This window comes from Salmo salar, chromosome 01, assembly GCF_965601325.2.
Source record: "Salmo salar chromosome 01, fSalSal1, whole genome shotgun sequence".
Taxonomy (NCBI): domain Eukaryota; kingdom Metazoa; phylum Chordata; class Actinopteri; order Salmoniformes; family Salmonidae; genus Salmo; species Salmo salar.
Window position 1 is genome coordinate 175,825,940 of NC_138291.1, and position 20,847 is coordinate 175,846,786.

At 41.7% G+C, this 20,847-nt stretch overlaps 1 protein-coding gene across 3 annotated transcripts; it reads left to right on the top strand.

Annotated features, from left to right (window-relative positions):
- Positions 1–20,037, top strand: LOC106571878 (NLR family CARD domain-containing protein 3). 3 transcript variants are annotated; one of them, XM_045693806.2, is made up of 10 exons: positions 1–233; positions 6,103–6,193; positions 11,250–11,550; positions 11,674–11,694; positions 12,036–13,785; positions 15,827–16,000; positions 16,435–16,602; positions 17,310–17,483; positions 17,666–17,813; positions 17,944–18,194. In XM_045693806.2, exons 3-10 carry the CDS (start codon positions 11,259–11,261, stop codon positions 17,965–17,967), a joined length of 2,751 nt encoding a protein of 916 aa, XP_045549762.1. In that variant the 5' UTR covers positions 1–233; positions 6,103–6,193; positions 11,250–11,258; the 3' UTR covers positions 17,968–18,194. The 3 variants fall into 3 exon arrangements, with proteins under 3 accessions (XP_045549762.1, XP_014000883.1, XP_014000877.1); XM_014145402.3 differs by having other exon boundaries at positions 21–233; positions 17,666–17,703; positions 17,944–20,037; XM_014145408.3 differs by lacking the exon at positions 11,674–11,694 and having other exon boundaries at positions 20–233; positions 17,666–17,703; positions 17,944–20,037.
- Positions 20,038–20,847: the final 810 nt, after the last annotated feature.

Here is a 20,847-nt window from a genome sequence, read left to right on the forward strand (position 1 = left end):
TACTTTTTGCGAGCTAACATGACGTATTAAGTACATTTGCATATGTCGCAAGAGAAAATATAATTCGTCTTTATTAAACTCGACAGATAATATTCCATCAATGGCTGTCGATTTGACTCGTTTGACTGCTAGGATTTAAAATAAATCCCCTTTGCGCATGTGCAAAACAATAGATAAATCCATCAGTTGAGTTTGAGTGATGAAGTTGGACAGAGGATTTACGAAATCTCAGCGTAAGAAACACTTTTACGAATTTAAAAGAACGAATGTTATTTCTGGCAATTGTGTCTCATTCTGTGCCAGATGTTATACAAACCGTTACAAAGGAATAATGCAAATAGTTAGGCCTATTTGCGTGATTGATTTGTCATTTCAATAGGCCTAGGCTACTGAATAAAACCTCAGTTTATGATTGTAATTCAACTTTGCCATGGTTTGCTGAGCTAGATGCAGGGAGCCTGTAGCCCATAGCCCCAGATAGCCTCCAGTAGCCTAGGCAAGATGTAATTAACATGAACGATTTAGCAGTTTGCATAGTTCAAATTCACAGACTCATTTATTCAATCTAAATAGCGAGGCGTTTTCGAGGTAAGAAGGGCTTGTGTTGTCCAATATCCTACTGGAATAGGCTACTGAGGATGGGGTCATAATTTCAATCAAATATGAATAATGTGGAAATTAACTGAATATGCTCGTCAACATCAGCCAGTTTTACATTTTTTTTACCTGTAGCCTAATCTGATTGACAGTTACGGTCAATCTAATGCATTCTAACAACAGTTGGTCGGTAATTGCGATAGAGCTGTGACCATGATCACAATTGATAGCTTTCAATTTAATTAACTAAACATGGCTATTAATAATTGCATAATAACACAAGGCTACAGCAGCAATAAACAGAAGTTGTAGGCTATTTATTAAATCCGTTTGCCAGCTCCATGCAAATGTGTCATTCTACACATTTAGTGTCAGTTTCATTGTGTGAAACCGAAGCATGTGACGGAGTTCCATAAACTCCATTTCAAATTTTAACTGGCTTGATACGGTTTTACATAAGCAAAGTCGACATAAGAGTGGAGTTAAAAACACCTCTTCCATCTAATTTATCTAATGCGCTCTAGTGCGTCCAAAGTAGGTTTAAACGTTTTTCAGTGCATTTTTGTCACCTTTAGTTCTTGATGGGCATCAGTTCTAGCATGTTTTTTTTTTATGGAAAAAGGGTTATAGCAGTGGTTCACAAACTAGGGGTCACGAACCCATTTGCGGTTGCCTGATATGAAAATGGGATCACAGGAGAATTTCCAAAATCCTGAGACTTTTTCCACATTTTGTTACATTACAGTCTTATTCTAAAATAGTTTTTCAATCTACACACAATACCCCATAATGACAACGTGAAAACAGGTTTTTAGACGTTTTTGCTATGTTTCCTCCAGACGGGACGCTTGGCATTCAGGCTAAAGAGTTCAATCTTGGTTTCATCAGACCAAAGAATCTTGTTTCTCAAGGTCTGAGAGTCCTTTAGGTGCCTTTTAGCAAACTCCAAGTGGGCTGTCATGTGCCTTTTACTGAGGAGTGGTTTCCGTCTGGCCACTCTACCATAAATAACTGATTGTTGGAGTGCGGCAGAGATGGTTGTCTTTCTGGAAGGTTCTCCTGTCTCTACAGAGGAACTCTAGAGCTCTGTCAGAGTGACCATCAGGTTCTTGGTCACCTCCCTGACCAAGGCCTTTCTCCCCCGATTGCTTAGTTTGGCTGGGCGATAGGCTCTAGGAAGAATATTGGTGGTTCCAAACATCTTCCATTTAAGAATGATGAAGGCCACTGTGTTCTTGGGGACCTTCAATGCTGCAGAAATGTCTTGGTACCCTTCCCGAGACCCTTGCCTCGACACAATCCTGTCTCGGAGCTCAACGGACAATTCCTCGACCTCATGGTGTAATGGGTGTGTGCTGGTGGCAGAGAAGTCAGGCGCAGGAGAACGAACTTGGTATAAACGGAGTCGTTTAATAAGAGCTCACAAAACTCTGAAAACCAAAATATACAAGATAATAAAAGTGGGTACAAAACCCGTCGCACACCAGAACATAACTTGCACATAACATACAATCAATCACCGCCAAGGACATGAGGGGAAACAGAGGGTTAAATACACAACATGTAATTGATGGGATTGGAACCAGGTGTGATGGAAGACAAGACAAAACCAATGAAAAATGAAAAATGGATCAGCGATGGCTAGAAGGTCGGTGACGTCGACCGCCGAACACCACCCGAACATGGAGAGGGACTGACTTCGGCGGAAGTCGTGACACATGGCTTGATTTTTGCACTGTGGGACCTTATATAGACAGGTGTGTGCTTTTCCAAATCACGTCCAATCAATTGAATTTACCACAGGTGGACTTCAATCACGTTGTAGAAACATCTCAAGGATGATCAATGGAAACAGGATGCACCTGAGCTCAATTTCGAGGTTCATAGCAAAAGAGCTGAATACTTATGTAAGTAAGGTATTTTTGGTTTTTATTTTTAATAAATGTGTCATTATGGGGTATTGTCATTCGTTTTGTCATTCTGGGGTATTGCGTGTAGATTGCTGAATCTTTTTAATTATTTAATCCATTTTAAAATAAGTCTAATGTAGCAAAATGTGTAACAAGTCAAGGGGTCTGAATACTTCCCGAAGGCACTGTACATATAAATATAATATATACATTATAAAATTGTCTTTGTATCTCAAACTCATTGTAATGTGGTTAACCTTAAAAATATAAATGAAAATTATTCAAATATAAAATATCAAATTCAACCAAACAGTCCTTAGATCATGGGAAAAGGCCGCATTTGAACGTTGCATTTCAATCAGGCTAGGCCTGCTATGCTTTGAAACCACACACTATTGCAGAGACTTTGATATTACCGGCCGCAATTGATATGGTGAAAATAAAGTGTGGGGAGACAGAGTTCACAGAAACTCACATCAATACCTTTGTCAGATAACACTGTTAATAAACAAAGAATGTGTCACGTTCTGACCAGTAAAGGGGTTATTTGTTATTGTAGTTTGGTCAGGACGTGGCAGGGGGTGTTTGTTTTATGTGGTTCGGGGTGTGTTAGTATATGTGTTTATGTAGAGGGGTGTTTGTTTAGAGTGTTCCGGGGTTTTTGGTTATGTTCTATGTTTCGTATTCTAGGATCTGTCTATGTTGTGTATTTCTTTGTGTTGGCCTGGTATGGCTCTCAATCAGGAACAGCTGTACATCGTTGTTGCTGATTGAGAGTCATACTTAGGTAGCTCTGTTTTCACCTGTCCCTTTGTGGGAAGTTGTTTTTGCACTGCTGTGTTAGCCTGCAATACTGTGCGTTCGATCGTTTTCTTGTTTTGTTTGTTCAGTGTTAAATAAAAGTTAAGATGAGCACTCAACCCGCTGCGCCTTGGTCCATTACATACGACGACCGTTACAGAATGTATGCCGTTGCTAGCAATCAAGAAGAAACTGACTGAATGACTCAAAAACTCCCCTAGCTTATGCTCTCTAAATGGACATTAACTGTGAGGGCCGAGATTCCCATGCATTGACTTTTGTTTACTATACATGTCGGGGGATGCTATTCACAAGGACATATTCTGAGTCACAACTCCCGAGCAGGAAAATGCACAGTGTGCTGCGTTGCTATATTGACGAAAAACAGAATCCATGGGATCTATTGGTGGGATTTTGCAGAGATGGGGCTTCATCTGTGGTGGGACGGCGAGCAGGCCTCTACGCTCTAGTTATGAATGTGTCTCCCTCTGCCATATGGACGCATTGTATGATACACCCACTGAGCTATAATGGATACACCGAGAGCGACTGGCGACAAATGAGCTGAGCAGGTAACTTCAATAGGTGGAAAAAAACGAGCTCCGACTGGGAAAAATCGTTTTGAACGGTCATCCAACTCGGAATTCCAACTTGGGAACTCTGGCCTCTTTCCAACAAGAAGATCACTGACGTCATGATTTGACCTAGTATTTTTCAGAGTTCCCAGTTGAAGGGTACCATGAGTTCCCAACTCTTTTCTGTGTGAAGCTTGAGTCGCCTGCATTAAAACCAAATATCAATACAGGTTAGATGTGACAGCAGAGATGAGGTGTGCACTGTCGACCACACCCCCTGACTTTCAAAAGCTCCGACGTGACATGCATCAAGCACACTCATCTCATTAGTGGTGAGATAAGAGACATTTTGTCAGAATAATTTGCAATTGACTGTCATAACCCCACATTAAAAGTATGTGATGGTGAGTTGAGAAGACAATTAGAAATACAGTTAGAATGTTTTTCAATTGACTTTCATAGCCCCAAATAAATAAGTAAACATTAGCTGTTAATTACATCACTTTTTTCACATGGTTGGGGTCGTGAGAATTTTTAGATATCAAAATGGGGTCGTGGGCCAAAAACGTTTGGGAACCCCTGGGTTATAGTCTTATTAGTTGTTAGACTTATTATTACTATTTTCCCAATTTCTGCAGCGCTATATCTCTTAAATGGTAAGACTTACAGAGACCAAACTTGGTTAGATTGTGTAAGTGTCACGAGAATTTTTATCCCAATGTTCATAACTCAACAATCACTAACGCTTTGACCAATCCCCAGAGGTTATAAGGCCCTGGTTAATAGAAGAATTAGACAAAGTCTCAGAATTCTGCAAAAGGTTAGTTCTTTATTCAGAGAGTACTCTGAAGTCAAAAATGAGAACACAGTCATTTTATAATTCCCACACACACACTGTCACGGTTGTCGTGGAGAGGAGAAGGAGCGGACCAAAATGCAGCGTGTTTCGTTCCACATAATTTATTTACACTGTGAAACTATGCAATACATAAATAAACTGAAAGACAACAACAACAAACCGTGACGCAGAGGTGAAAATTACACAACTCAAAATTAATCTCCCACAAACCCAGGTGGGACAAACTCCAACTTAAATATGACCTCCAATTAGAGACAACGATGACCAGCTGCCTCTAATTGGAGATCATCCGAAACAAAACCAACATAGAAATACAAAACTAGAACATGAACATAGAAATACAACACATAGAAAAACACCCCCTGTCACGCCCTGACCTACTCTACCATAAAAATAACATCTTACTATGGTCAGGACGTGACACACACACACACATACACATTATCTTCTGCAAGCCTAGCCATTTCTAGCCGTTCCTCTCCTCCCTAGATTAGAGGGGCCTTGGAAGGGGCCTCTTTCCTGTTGTCAGTTTTCAGAGTTATAACTAGGTAATTTGTAGTTCAGTTGTCCTTTGTTGTCTCAACTATACATTTCTCACATTGCTACATAGTAACACAATGTTTTTGTCTTAACTTGTCTTACACACACATTATTGGATTAAAGTTTTATAATTCTAATACATTTCACACAGTTAAATACGTTTTAGAGTGGAATTCTTTAGTCATTACTTTAAACATATAAATTCCTTTATCAGTAAGTTGATGGCCCGAATACATCTGGTAGAACTAGGTGCCGCTCCTCCTTGTTTCACCTAGTCTCGCAATATGGTGCAGTGGTTCCTCTCTACCAGAGGTTCCTCTCTACCCAAATAACAAATTTGCCTCTGACCTCGCCATGATGGATAATCCGCCATTTTGAAAATCTTGTGCAACTTTTGAGAAGTCCAGATAATACATTTATTACAACGTTATGAGAAATATGTCATATTTTGGTTTTCTGGTCAGAGAAAGCATTTAGCTAAACTTTGCAATTTTTTTTTTAAATCGTCAGAGACCGAAACCTTTCCCGAAACTTGGTGTGCAGCATCTATAGACCAAGATCATTGTAAGTTGATACCTTGAACATCATAGCTGCTGTAGGTCAAGGAAGTTGAGTGAGTGTGTGGTCTTTTCAAATGCTCTTGGAGGGTTGGAGCCTCCTGCTGGCTCTGAAGATTGACCTGGAATTTGGAAAGGAAAGGGAATTGAATTTGTGGAATTGACGCCCAACTCTGACAACTATACAATGTAGATTTGAGATATGTAATCGCTGTCTATCTGAGTCACTTGAAACTTGATTTTTACATAACTTCCTGTTTCAGTGTTTCTTCATTGTGGATCCGTTCAGTATGATCTAGCCGATCTGCGCTTCTGTGTGACAGAAGAGACCAGTCAATTGCTTCAACAACTAAGGTAGGATGGAAGAGAAACTGTAAGTCTCTGTTTTTTAAATGTTCATTATACACTGACTGTACAACACATTAAGGACACCTGCTCTTTCCATGGCATAAAATCCAAGATGGTGTAACAGTCAGACGTCTTTTGTCCTTTGTCTTGTCTCGTCCCATGTATATATCTTTTTATATATTTTTCTTCGCATTCTGTTTAATATTTTACCATATCCGGACCCCTTCTACTGCCAGTACGGGGCATGGAACCCCGCCGATCCTTCACGACTGGAATACCGACATAATCTGCCCGAGGATCCCAACAGGCCCCTCAGGCGCGACATCCCCTGAAGGCCCATTCTGCTAACCGCGGCCTGCTAGCTATCTATAGCAAATTGGACTGTTAGCTGATCCATCGGCCAGTTTCTTGGACCACTATACCCATTTTGCCAATTGGACTTGGTCCCCTCTGCTACTTGGAACCCAACTAATTACACGACTGGTCTATCGACGTCACCGCACGAGGAGGCAAAAACAGACTTTTCCGCCATCGCGACGTCTCTCTAAGGCCCTTATGCTAGCTTGCTAGCCCCGGCCTGCTAACTGTCTGAATCGCCGTGTCCCCAGCCAGCCCAACCACTCACTTGACCCATACGATCACTTGGCTACGCATGCCTCTCCCTAATATCAATATGCCTTGTCCATTACTGTCCTGGTTAGTGATTACTGTTTTATTTCACTGTAGAGCCTCTAGCCATGCTCAATATGCTTTAACCAACCATGTTGTTCCACCTCCCACATATGCGATGACATCACCTGGTTTAAACATCTCTAGAGACTATATCTCTCTCTTCATTACTCAATGCCTAGGTTTACCTCCAATGTACTCTCTTCCTGACACACCTTTGTCTGTACATTATGCCTTGAATCTATGCTATCGTGCCCAGAAACCTGCTCCCTTTACTCTCTGTTCCGAACGTGCTAGACGGCCAGTTCTTATAGCCTTTAGCCGTGCCCTTATCCTGCTTCTCCTCTGTTCCTCTGGTGATATAGAGGTTAATCCAGGACCTGCAGTGCCTAGCTCCACTCCTACTCCCCATGTGCTCTCATTTGTTGACTTCTGTAACCGTAAAAGCCTTGGTTTCATGCATGTTAACATTAGAAGCCTACTCCCTAAATTTGCTTTATTTACTGCTTTAGCACATTCTGCCAACCCGGATGTCTTAGCCGTGTCTGAATCCTGGCTTAGGAAAACCATCAAAAACCCTGAAATTTCCAGCACTAACTATAACATTTTCCGCCAAGATAGAACTGCTAAAGGGGGAGGTGTTGCAATCTACTGCAGAGATAGAAATCTGCAGGCTATCTTACTATCCAGGTCTGTACCAAAACAATTCGAGCTTCTACTTCTAAAAATTCACCTTTCCAGAAACAAGTCTCTCACCATTGCCGCTTGCTATAGACCACCCTCTGCCCCCAGCTGTGCCCTGGACACCATATGTGAATTGATTGCCCCCATCTATCTTCTGAGCTCGTGCTGCTAGGTGACCTAAACTGGGACATGCTTAACACCCCGGCCATCCTACAATCTAAGCTTGATGCCCTCAATCTCACACAAATTATCAATGAACCTACCAGGTACAACCCCAAATAAGTAAACACGGGCACCCTCATAGATATCATCCTAACTAACTCGCCCTCCAAATACACCTCTGCTGTTTTCAACTAAGATCTCAGCGATCACTGCCTCATTGCCTGCATCCGTAATGGGTCTGCGGTCAAACGACCACCCCTCATCACTGTCAAACGCTCCCTAAAACACTTCTGCGAACAGGCCTTTCTAATTGACCTGGCCGGGTTATCCTGGAATGACATTGACCTCATCCCATCAGTAGAGGATGCCTGGTTATTCTTTAAAAGTGCCTTCCTCACCATCTTAAATAAGCATGCTCCATTCAAAAAATAGCCCCCGTGATATGCAACTTTTTAGGGAAGTTAGGAACCAATATACACAGGCAGTTAGGAAAGCTAAGGCTAACTTTTTCAAACAGAAATTTGCATCCTGTAGTACAAACTCAAAAAAGTTCTGGGACACTGTAAAGTCTATGGAGAATAAGAGCACCTCCTCCCAGCTGCCCACTACACTGAGGCTAGGAAACACTGTCACTACCGATAAATCCACAATAATTGAGAATTTCAATAAGCATTTTTCTACGGCTGGCCATGCTTTCCACCTGGCTACCCCTACCCCGGTCAACAGCACTGCGCTCCCCACAGCAACTCGCCCAAACTTCCCTCACTTCTCCTTCACCCAAATCCAGATAGCTGATGTTCTGAAAGAGCTGCATAATCTGAACCCCTACAAATCAGCCGGGCTAGACAATCTGGACCCTCTCTTTCTAAAATTATCTGCTGAAATAATTGCAACCCCTATTACTAGCCTGTTCAACCTCTCTTTCGTATCGTCTGAGATTCCCAGAGATTGGAAAGCTGCCGCGGTCATCCCCTTCTTCAAAGGGGGAGACACTCTAGACCCAAACTGCTACAGACCTTTTTCTATTCTACCCTGCCTTTCTAAGGTCTTTGAAAGCAAAGTTAACAAATTACCGACCATTTCGAATCTCACCATACCTTCTCCACTATGCAATCTGGTTTCAGAGCTGGTCATGGGTGCACCTCAGCCACGCTCAAGGTCCTAAACGATATCTTAACCGCCATCGATAAGAGACATTACTGTGCAGCCGTATTCATTGACCTGGCCAAGGCTTTCGACTCTGTCAATCACCACATCCTCATCGGCAGACTCAACAGCCTTGGTTTCTCAAATGATTGCCTCGCTTGGTTCACCAACTACTTCTCCGATAGAGTTCAGTATGTCAAATCGCAGGGCCTGTTGTCCGGACCTCTGGCAGTCTCTATGGGGGTGCCACAGGGTTCAATTCTCAGGCCGACTCTCTTCTCTGTATACATCAATGATGTCGCTCTCGCTGCTGGTGATTCTTTGATCCACCTCTACGCAGACGACACCATTCTGTATACTTCTGGCCCTTCTTTGGACACTGTGTTAACAACCCTCCAGACGAGCTTCAATGCCATACAACTCTCCTTCCGTGGCTTCCAACTGCTCTTAAATGCAAGTAAAACTAAATGCATGCTCTTCAACCGATTGCTGCCCACACCTGCCCGCCTGGCCAGCATCACTACTCTGGATGGTCTGACTTAGAATATGTGGACAACTACAAATACCTAGGTGTCTGGTTAGACTGTAAACTCTCCTTCCAGACTCACATTAAACATCTCCAATCCAAAATTAAATCTAGAATTGGCTTCCTATTTCACAACAAAGCATCCTTCACTCATGCTGCCAAACATACCCTTATAAAACTGACCATCCTACCAATCTTCGACTTCGGCAATGTCATTTACAAAATAGCCTCCAACACTCTACTCAACAAATTGGATGCAGTCTATCACAGTGCCATCTGTTTTGTCACCAAAGCCCCATATACTACCCACCACTGCGACCTGTATGATCTGATTGGCTGGCCCTCGCTTCATACTCTTCACCAAACCCACTGGCTCCAGGTCATCTACAAGTCTCTGCTAGGTAAAGACCCGCCTTATCTCAGCTCGCTGGTCACCATAGCAGCACCCACCTGTAGCACGCGCTCCAGCAGGTATATCTCTCTGGTCACCCCCAAGGCCAATTCTTCCTTTGGCCGCCTCCCCTTCCAGTTCTCTGCTGCCAATGACTGGAACGGACTGCAAAAATCTCTGAAGCTGGAGACTCTTACCTCCCTCACTAGCTTTAAGCACCAGCTGTCAGAACAGCTCACAGATCACTGCACCTGTACATAGCTCATCTGTAAATAGCCCATCCAATCTTCCTCATCCCCATACTGTATTTATTTATTTATTTATTTATTTATCATGCTCCTTTGCACCCCAGTATCTCATCTTGCACATTCATCTTCTGCACATCCTACCATTCCAGTGTTTAATTGCTATATTGTAATTACTTTGCCACCATGGCCTTTTTAAAAAAAAAATATTTTTATTTCACCTTTTTTTAACCAGGTAGTCAAGTTGAGAACAAGTTCTCATTTACAATTGCGACCTGGCCAAGATAAAGCAAAGCAGTTCGACACATACAACAACACAGAGTTACACATGGAGTAAAACAAACATACAGTCAATAATACAGTAGAAAAATAAGGCTATGTACAATGTGAGCAAAACTATTGCCTTTACCTCTCTTATCCTACCTCATTTGCACATGCTGTATATAGATTTTCTACTGTATTGTTGATTGTATGTTTGTTTATTCCATGTGTAACTCTGTTGTTGTATGTGTCAAACTATTTGCTTTATCTTGGCCAGGTCGCAGTTGCAAATGAGAACTTGTTCTCAACTACCCTACCTGGTTAAATAAAGGTGAAATAAATAAAATAAACATAGACTGATCAGGTGAATCCAGGTGAAAGCTTTGATCCCTTATTGATGTCACATGTTAAATCCACTTCAATCAGTGTAGATGAAGGGGAGGAGACAGATTAAAGAAGGATTTTTAAGCCTTGAGACAATTGAAACATGGATTGTGTATGTGTGCCATTTAGAGGGTGAATGGGTAAGACAAAATATTTAAGAACGGTCAAGAACTGAAACACTGCTGGGTTTTTCACACTCAACCGTTTCCCGTGTGTATCAAGAATGGTCCACCACCCAAAGGACATCCAGCCAACTTGACACTACATTGGAGTCAACCTGGGCCAGGGAACCTGTCCCATAGTGTGTTTGATTCTGTTGGTTGGGTCTGTTGATTGGGTGGTCTTTTTAAAATTATTATCATGACTATTGTTTATGATTGGGTTATCTTCTGTTTGCAACCCAGAAGTGAGATTAACAATCTCTTCCCAGTCACAGCAACACAGTGTTCTAGCCTTCCACCATTTCCAGCCAGACCCTGTCAAATATTTAGACAAAATGTCATCAGACTTTGTGCTGATGGGAACTTAGAGCTTCCTTCTGATTCCTTTGCTGTGCCACAATAGTTACGATCACAACTAACTTCCTTTTCTCAGTGATCAGCAATGGCTCCTGTTCCTGTGCTGCTGCTGGCCACTCTGGAGGAGTTGGTTGAAGCAGAATTGAAGACATTTAAATGGCACCTGACCCAGGACCTGGTGAAAGGCTTTCCTCACATCCCAGTGAGCCAGCTGGAGAACACTGACAGACTGGACACTATAAAGAAGATGGTGGAGACCTACGGTCCCGAGGGAACTGTGAAGATCTCACTGGAGATCCTGAGGAAAATGAGCCAGAACCAACTGGCTGAAACACTTAGGAACGAGTACGATGATGGTGAGACAACAGAACCAGCAGGTTAGTGGACTGTAAAACAACACAAAGCAGATAAGAGATCACTGATTTTGCATAGCAGGTAACAAAAAGGAGGAACTAGCAAGAGGACAATAAAACAAAAGAGTATTTTTCTTTGTTTTCCAGAGTGCTCCTTTGGTTCTAGAGGTAAGCTTAATGAATCAAGAAAACACCCGTTGGACCAAAGTGATGTTGTAAACAGTTTTTTGGGGGGCTGAGAAGTCCAGATAATACATTTATTAAAACGTTATGAGAAAGACGTCATATTTTGGTTATCTGTTCAGAAAAACTGATAACTGTCTGGTTTCTAGAAAGCATTTAGCTATACCTTTCACAACCTAACCAAAAGACATCATGATGACGTCATATTGCAGCCAGTTTTATCCGCTGGACAGGCTCTAGTTATTGCACTCTGACTGATCCAATCCAGACACAAACACAAAGTTATCATGACCGTAATAAACGTAAGCTTTGTTTTTTCCTTGCAGTCGAAGACAAACTGAAATGCTATCTCAAGAAGAAGTACGGCTGTATATATGAGGGGACGTCAAAGGAAGGTGCTTTTATCTATCTAAATCAGATCTTCACTGAGCTCCATGTGTTCGAGGGGGCCTGGGGAGGGGTCAGAGATGAGCATGAGGTCATACATCCGAACATCAGAACACCAGCCACAGGAGAGACCGCTATTGAAGTCAGAAACATTTTCAAACAACAGTCCGATCAAAAGAAGCCAATCAGAACAGTTCTAACGCAGGGCATTGCCGGTGTAGGAAAGACTGTCTCTATTCAGAAGTTTATTCTAGACTGGGCAGAAGAAAAGGAGAACCAGGACATTGGTTTAATCTTTCCACTTCCTTTTCGCCAAATCAACTGTAATATAGGTGAAGACGACTGCAGTCTGATTGAACTGCTTCATCAATTCTTCCCTGACATGGAACCAATCAAGAGTCTAAGGAACAAGTCTAAAGTTCTGTTCATATTTGACGGTCTGGACGAGTGTCGACTCCGTCTACACTTCAATAATAAGGTCCTGACAGATGAAACAAAGCCAGCCTCTCTAAACAAATTGATCACAAACCTGATCACAGGTGAGCTTCTGCCTTCTGCTCTCATCTGGATAACCTCCCGGCCTGCAGCAGCCAGTAAGATCCCTCGAAAATACATCCAGCAGTGGACAGAGGTACGAGGGTTCAATGACCCACAGAAGGACGAGTACTTCAGGAAAAGAATCAGTGATGACAACCTGGCCAGCAGAATTATCACACACATGAAGTCGTCGAGGAGCCTACACATCATTTGCCACATACCAGTCTTCTGTTGGATATCAGCCACTGTTCTAGAGAAACTGTTGGGTGAAGCAGAGAGAAGAAAGATACCTAAGACTCTGACTGAGATGAACATACATTTCCTGATCTTTCAGATAGACAGAATGAGAGAAGCAGAAAATTCCACAGGAAGTGACAGCATAGTCCTTAAACTTGGAGAGCTGGCATTCCGTCAGCTGGAGAAGGGACATCTGATCTTCTACAAGGAAGACCTGAGAGAGTGTGGCATTGATGTCACAGAAGCATCAGTGTACTCAGGTTTATGCACTGAGATCTTTAAGATGGAGGGAAGGACGTGTCAGAAAACTATGTTCAGCTTTGTGCATCTGAGCATCCAGGAGTTTCTTGCTGCTGTATATGTGTTTTTCACATTCATAAACTGCAATGAGAACCCACTGGTCAAACAGAACACCCTTGTCAAACTTTTGAAATGGCGGAAACACCAACAACCTATGATTGACTTATACAAGAGTGCAGTAGATCAGGCCTTACAGAGTGAGAATGGACACCTGGACCTTTTCCTCCGCTTCCTTCTGGGCCTCTCACTGGAGTCAAATCAGACTCTCCTACAAGGCCTACTGAACCAGACAGGAAGAAGCTCACAGACCAATGAGAACATAATTGAATACATCAAGAAGAAGATCAGGAAGAATCCCTCTCCAGAGAGATGCATCAATCTGTTTCACTGTCTGAATGAGTTGAATGACCATTCTCTGGTGGAGGAGATCCAAACCTACCTGAGCTCAGGAAGTCTTTCAGAGGCTGAACTTTCACCTGCACAGTGGTCAGCTCTGGTGTTTGTGTTGCTGACTTCAGAAGAGGACCTGGATGTGTTTGACCTGAAGAAATACTCCAGATCAGAGGAGGGTCTTCTGAGGTTGTTGCCAGTGGTCAAAGCGTCCAGAATAGCTCTGTGAGTTCCTGTATTAACGTCATGCTCAATATTAATTGGAAATGTATTCAAAAATTCAACAACTAATAAGTCATTGTAATTATTAAGGCCTTTTAATGATAATGGATTAATAATTTAAGAACCCTAAAGGAGATATTTTAAAGGGGCAATCCAGGATTGGTACATCTATTTTTGGAATTTTGTATTAATCATATATAGGCATTGATTCTTGAAGAATATAACTTATAACTTATAACTTAACTAGGCTCATGAGCTTAGTTCTTATCCCTTCAGAACCCAACATATAAATTTGTTTTACTCCATTGTTTGTAAACAATGTAATTGTAAACTGTATCACTTAAAAAATATGGTTACAATTATTTTGATCTCATGGATCTATGAGCCCCGTCTATGAATTTGAGAGTGGTAAAAAATGTCCAGCCGCATCCATAACTGGATTTCTGTTAGAACTAAGTGGAACTAAGTGGAACTAAGTGGATTTCAGTTCAATGTGCATGTATACAGTACCAGTCAAAAGTTTGGACACACATACTCATTCCAGGGTTTTTCTTTATTTGTACAATTTTCTACATTGTAGAATATTAGTGAAGACATCAAAACTATGAAATAACACATATGGAATCATGTAGTAATCAAAAAAGTGTTAAACAAATTAAAATATATTTTATATTTAAGATTCTTCAAAGTAGCCACCCTTTGCCTTGATGACAGCTTTGCACTCTCTTGGCATTCTCTCAACCATCTTCACCTGGAATGCTTTTCCAACTGTCTTGAAGGAGTTCTCACATATGCTGAGCACTTGTTGGCTGTTTTTCCTTCACTCTGTAGTCCAACTCATCCCAAACCATCTCAATTGGGTTCAGGTCGGGTGATTGTGGAGGTCAGGCCATCTGTTGCAGCACTCCATCACTCTCCTTCTTGGTCAAACAGCCCTTACACAGCCTGGAGGTGTGTTGGGTCATTGTCCTTTTGTCCTGATTAAGTGTGCCTTGAATTCTGTAAATAAATCACAGGCAGTGTCACCATCAAGGCACCCCCACACCATCACACCTCCTCCTCCATGCTTCACGGTGGGAACTACACATGCGGAGATCATCCATTCACCTACTCTGTGTCTCACAAAGACACGGTGGTTGGAACCAAAAATCTCAAATTTGGACAGATTTCCACTGGCCTAATGTCCATAGCCCGTGTTTCTTGGCCCAAGCAAGTGTCTTCTTCTTATTGGTGTCCATTAGTAGTGGTTTCTTTGCAGCAATTCGACCATGAAGGCCTGATTCATGCAGTCTCCTCTGAACAGTTGATGTTGAGATGTGTCTGTTACTTGAACTCTGTGAAACTGCAATTTACATTTACATTTTAGTCATTTAGCAGACGCTCTTATCCAGAGCGACTTACAGTAGTAATTTCTGAGACTGGAAACTCTAATAAACGTATCCTCTGCAGCAGAGGTAACTGGGTCTTCCTTTCCTGTGGTGGTCCTCATGAGAGCCAGTTTCATCATAGCGCTCAATGGTTTTTTGCGACTGCACTTGAATAAACTTTTAAAGTTCTTGACATTTTCCAGATTGACTGACCTTCATATCTTAAAGTAATGATGGAATGTCGTTTCTCTTTGCTTATTTGAGCTGTTCTTGCATAATATAGACTTGGTCTTTTACCAAATAGGGCTATCTTCTGTATATCACCCCTACCTTGTCACAACACAACTGATTGGCTCAAACACATTAAGAAGGAAAGAAATTCCACAAATTATTTTGAAATGCATTCCGAGTGACTACCTCATGAAGCTGGTTGAGAGAATGCCAAGAGTGTGCAAAGCTGTCATCAAGGCAAAGGGTGGCTACAATGAAGAATCTGAAATATAAAATATATTTTGATTTGTTTAACACTTTTTTGGTTACTACATGATTCCATATGTGTTATTTCATGGTTTTGATGTCTTCACTATTATTCTACAATGTAGAAAATAGTAAAAAATAAAGAAAAACCCTTGTCTAAACTTTTGTTTGTTTGTATGTTGGATTGTTTTCTTCATTAGGCTGAATGGATGTAACCTCACAGAGAAATGCTGTGAAGCATTGGCCTCAGTTCTCAGCTCAAACACTTGTCACATGAGAGAGCTGGACCTGAGTAAAAACAAGCTGCAGGATTCAGGAATGATGCTACTCTCTGCTGCACTGGAGAGTTCACATTGTAAACTCGAGACCCTGAGGTCAGTTTATTTAAGCATGATGATCTTGTGTGAGGAATGTGCTTCACATTGTAGCCTACTAGATATTGAGACCAGACATTAGAATCAGTGGTGTGATGGAAGTAAAAGTACATGAATTATGTTTACACACTTTTTTTTCTCCATAAGCATTTACCCACCTATCACAGAAAAATGTAGGGAGCATTGCTTTATTCCCTCTAGAACAGAGATCAGCATTTACCCACCAATTGTTTTTTATACCACTGACTGCATTGAATCTGGGAGATTGTATATCAGATAATAGACTGATATGATCATAATCATTCTAAATTATTGTACTTCCATTCCAGACTTGTTCCACAGGTCGTCTCCAGCCTTTCTACAGGTCTGCTGTTCTTCATTAGCATCACCGTTTTCTGAGTATTTATTTGTATTTACTCTTGTTTCGTATCTAGTCTGAATGGATGTCACCTTACAGAGGTAAGCTGTAAAATGTTGTCTTCAGCCCTCACGTCTTCACACCTGAGAGTGCTGGACCTGAGTGACAACAAGCTGCAGGATTCAGGAATGAAGCTGCTCTCTGCTGGACTTGCGAGTCCACACTGTAAACTGGAGACACTGAGGTCAGTTTGGGCTAATGGAGATATTTAAGCATGATGATCAATGTTTAAGGAATGTGCTTAAACGTTTGGGCTTGATAACTGAGCATCATCTCGTTTTAGGAAGCCATCATAATGGGCTGTTGCCTTCCACTCACTGAAGATGGATAGAAGCTTTAGTAACAGTAAGGGGCGGCAGGTAGCCTAGTGGTTAGAACGTTGGACTAGTAACCGAAAGGTTGCTAGATCGAATCCCCAAACTGACAAGGTAAAAAAAATCTGCCGTTCTGCCCCTGAACAAGGCAGTTAACCCACTGTTCCTAGGCCGTCATTGTAAATAAGAATTTGTTCTTAACTGAATTGCCCAATTAAATAAAGGTCAAATAAAATTAAAAAAACACCCAACATAATTTCTGTGTAGTAACACCGTAAGAAAATGAGGCTAATCATTGAAGCGCAGCATTTAGGAATTGCTTGATTTGAGTATTTTAACTACACACGTGGACTAAGAACAGTCTCTTAATTCATCGTTTGGTGAATACAAAAATCTTCATTACAATGCAATTTTTATAATGTACAATGTACAATGTAACAACATTAATATGTTACATAGTAGTTGTATACAAAGTGTGACTACAGATATCGAATCCCTGAGCTGACAACTCTTACCAAATCTTTATATAGTAACATTCAGAGACTTGATATCAGATAGAATTAAACTATTTCCACAGGTTGTCGTTCTGCGGAGTCACAGAGAAAGGCTGTGCTTCTCTGGCTTCAGCTCTGAGGTCAAACCCTTTCCATCTGAAAGAGCTGGACCTGAGCTACAATCACGCAGGAGACTCAGGAGTGAAGCTGCTCTCCGCTGGACTGGAAGATACCATGTACAAACTCCAAACTGTCAGGTGAGAACTGAATCTGTAAATCTGTCAAATAAAGGATAAATACAAATATTACTTGTGATAGAGGAACTTAGTCATGGGGTCTCAACTTACTGTTGAGAGTTAGAATAGTAGGTATCATTTTCAAAAATTGGTTACAGCAATGTTTTTGTTTGTTTGTTGTTACTTGTTGTTTTTGCTTACAGTGTTCACCCTGGAGGAGAGGGCTGGGTGTTTAGGAGATGTGGGTTATTATTCAGTTTTTTTCTGCACATATCATCAGAAACACCATTGTCTTACGTCAGATGGTGTCACTCCTACGGTAAAAAAATACCTCAACCAAGATACGAGACTGTAAGTGTAGTAGGCAAGTGTTGCGCTGACGTAAGATAATGGAAGAAAAAAAACAACATTTAATGCAATACACCAATTACATCACCAGTACATAACTGTATCATGATGTCCTTGTCCTTATCTCCCTCAGTGTACGGCTGTGATCTCACACTGAATCCAAACACAGCACACACATACCTCTCTCTGTCTGAGGAGAACAGGAAGGTGACACGGGTGAAAGAGAAGCAGCCGTATCCTGACCAACCAGGGAGATATGACTACTGGCCCCAGGTGCTGTGTAGAGAGGGTCTGACTGGACGCTGTTACTGGGAGGTAAAGTGGAGTGGGGATTGGGCTCTTATAGCGGTGACATATAGAAGATTATACAAGCCGGGAAGGAGTCGGCTTGGATCCGGAGACACGTCCTGGAGTCTTGACTGCTGCGGTAACAGTTACACTGCCTGGCACAATAATGAAAACACCGACATATCTGTTTCCTCCGTCTCCCACTCCAACAGAGTAGGAGTGTATCTGGACTGGCAGGCTGGCATTCTGTCCTTCTACAATGTCTCCTCTGACACACTGACCCACCTGCACTCATTCAATACCACATTCACTGAGCCCCTCTACCCAGGGTTTGGGGTTAAGTTTGACTCTTCAGTGACCCTGTGTGATGTAGATACCAAAGACTTCAAAGCAACTCAACCATAACAATGTCATGTTTTCCCACTGTAACGAATCCTACAGGCAATTAGATGAGTAGTGTTGTGTTTGAATTAATTTGTGCTGCTGCGCCTACAGTATAATTTACATCATATTCAAGGTTTTTTCGACTGCACTTTTTAGAAACTTTCAAAGTTCTTGAAATGTTCCGGATTGACTGACCTTCATGTCTTAAAGTAATGATGGACTGTCATTTCTCTTTGCTTATTTGAGCTGTTCATGCCATAATATGGACTTGGTCTTTTCCCAAATAGAGGTATCTTCTGTACACCACCCCTACCTTGTCACAACACAACTGATTGGCTCAAACGCATTAAGAAGGAAATAAATTCCCCAAATGTACTTTTAACAAGGCACACCTGTTAATTGAAATGCATTCCAGGTGATTACCTCATGAAGCTGGTTGAGAGAATGCCAAGCGTCTGCAAAGCTGTCCTCAAGGCAAAGGGTGGCTACTTTGAAGAATATAACATATTTTTTTGCTTACTACATGATTCCATATGTGTTATTTCATAGTTTTAATGTTTTCCCTATTATTCTACAATGTAGAAAATAGTAAAAATAAAGAAAAACCCTTGAATGAGTAGGTGTGTCTAAACTTTGGACTGGTACTGTATATAATTTAAAAAAAATGGGGGTGGGGGGGATTCAGTCGGGGTCTCAACTTACTGTAGAGAGTTTGAATAGTAGAATACAAAACGTGCAATTTGGTATGGTTGCAGCAGTTTTCCTCTTGTTGTATGTCACTCACTTAATTAGCCCATGCCATGTCTAAACATTTTAGATTGGTAAATTAGTCTAGTTAGTATAGCCAGCTATCTAAACTTGTAGTAATCATGGCTGAATTACCGACCGGGCACAGAGGGCATGTGGCCAGGAGCCCTGACTTCCAGGGTGCCACCATTGATTGTGTTAGTCCCTCTCACTCAGATATCATATTACCTGGCATAAGTAATGGGTATAATTGCAGGACATTTTCTGTAAAGCAAACTTATTTGTTTACCTTTTGTTCATAAAATACCTTTTTAATCCCGGTGCTGCGTTAATGTGTAATCGTATCGCTAATAGGCTGTGTTTGTAGATCGACTGTGAGAGAAGCTACAGCAACCAATGTGATAATGGCTGGGGTCATTTTTGCTAGTTTTTGCTGTTCTCCAAATAGCATTATTGGGTTTTTAAATTGTATACAAATGCAGTAAATGACATTCAACTTTTTAAAAAATGTGGGTGGGCGGGGCGGCTCACTAAAACGTAGAACCTGGCTATTGTCAAGTGTGCTCCCTCTCCGGCCTCTAGGTCATCAGGCTGCTCGTTATGGCGCACACCTGTCACCATCGTTATGCGCACCTGCGCGTCATCAGACTCACCTGGACACCATCACTTCCCTGATTACCTTCCTTATATGTCCCTCCCTTTGGTTCCTTCCCCAGGCGTTATTGTTTCTGTATCATGTCTGTGCGTTGTTCATGTTTCTTATTTTGTATTATGTTGTGTTTATTCATTAAAACACTCACTCCCTGAACTTGCTTCCTGACTCTCTTAGCTCACATCGTTACAGCTATGGCCTTGGTCATTTAGTGGAATGTGAGATTCAACTGGAAGTGGAGTGTGCGGAGGAGCAGGGCGACATGGGAGAACTTGGGAAGGTTGAACACCAGGCGGGCTGTGCCACTGTGGAGTTGTCGACCATAGATGATTTAGTAACTTATCACTAAATTCTATAATTTGGCTCCCGAGTGGCACAGAGGTCTAAGGCTAGAGGCGTCACTACAGACCCTTGTTTGAGTCCAGGCTGTATCACAACCGGCCGTGATTGGGAGTCCCATAGGGCGGCACACAATTGGCCCAGCGTCATCCGGGTTTGGCCGGGGTAGGCCGTCATTGTAAATAAGAATTTGTTCTTCACTGACTTGCCCAGTTAAATAAAGGTTAAATATTATTTTATTTTTTATTTTTTTATCCACCCTGTCATAGCAATGTTCTTCTAGTTTTCGTTCAATTTACAGAGCTATTGCATGCCTATGTCTGAAAATGGTGAGCTTCCTCTACCTGTGAGCTGGGGTAGGCCTATACAGTTGAAGTCAGAAGTTTACATACACTCAGGTTGGAGTCATTAAAACTCGTTTTTCAACCACTCCTCAAATTTCTTGTTAACAAACTATAGTTTTGGCAAGTCGGTTAGGACATCTACTTTGGGCATGACACAAGTAATGTTTCCAACAATTGTTTACAATTCACTGTATCACAACTCCAGTGGGTCAGAAGTTTACATACACTAAGTTGACTGTGCCTTTAAACAGCTTGGAAAATTCAAGAAAATTATGTCATGGCT

What these genes read in the sequence shown, in the direction of transcription:
- LOC106571878 (XM_014145402.3), top strand. Translation starts at nt 11,259, where the DNA reads ATGGCTCCTGTTCCTGTGCTGCTGCTGGCCACTCTGGAGGAGTTGGTT. An exon ending in GTGCTCCTTTGGTTCTAGAG is followed by an intron (nt 11,695 to 12,035) that starts GTAAGCTTAATG and finishes TTTTCCTTGCAG; the next exon opens with TCGAAGACAAACTGAAATGC. An exon ending in TGTAAACTGGAGACACTGAG is followed by an intron (nt 16,603 to 17,309) that starts GTCAGTTTGGGC and finishes CTATTTCCACAG; the next exon opens with GTTGTCGTTCTGCGGAGTCA.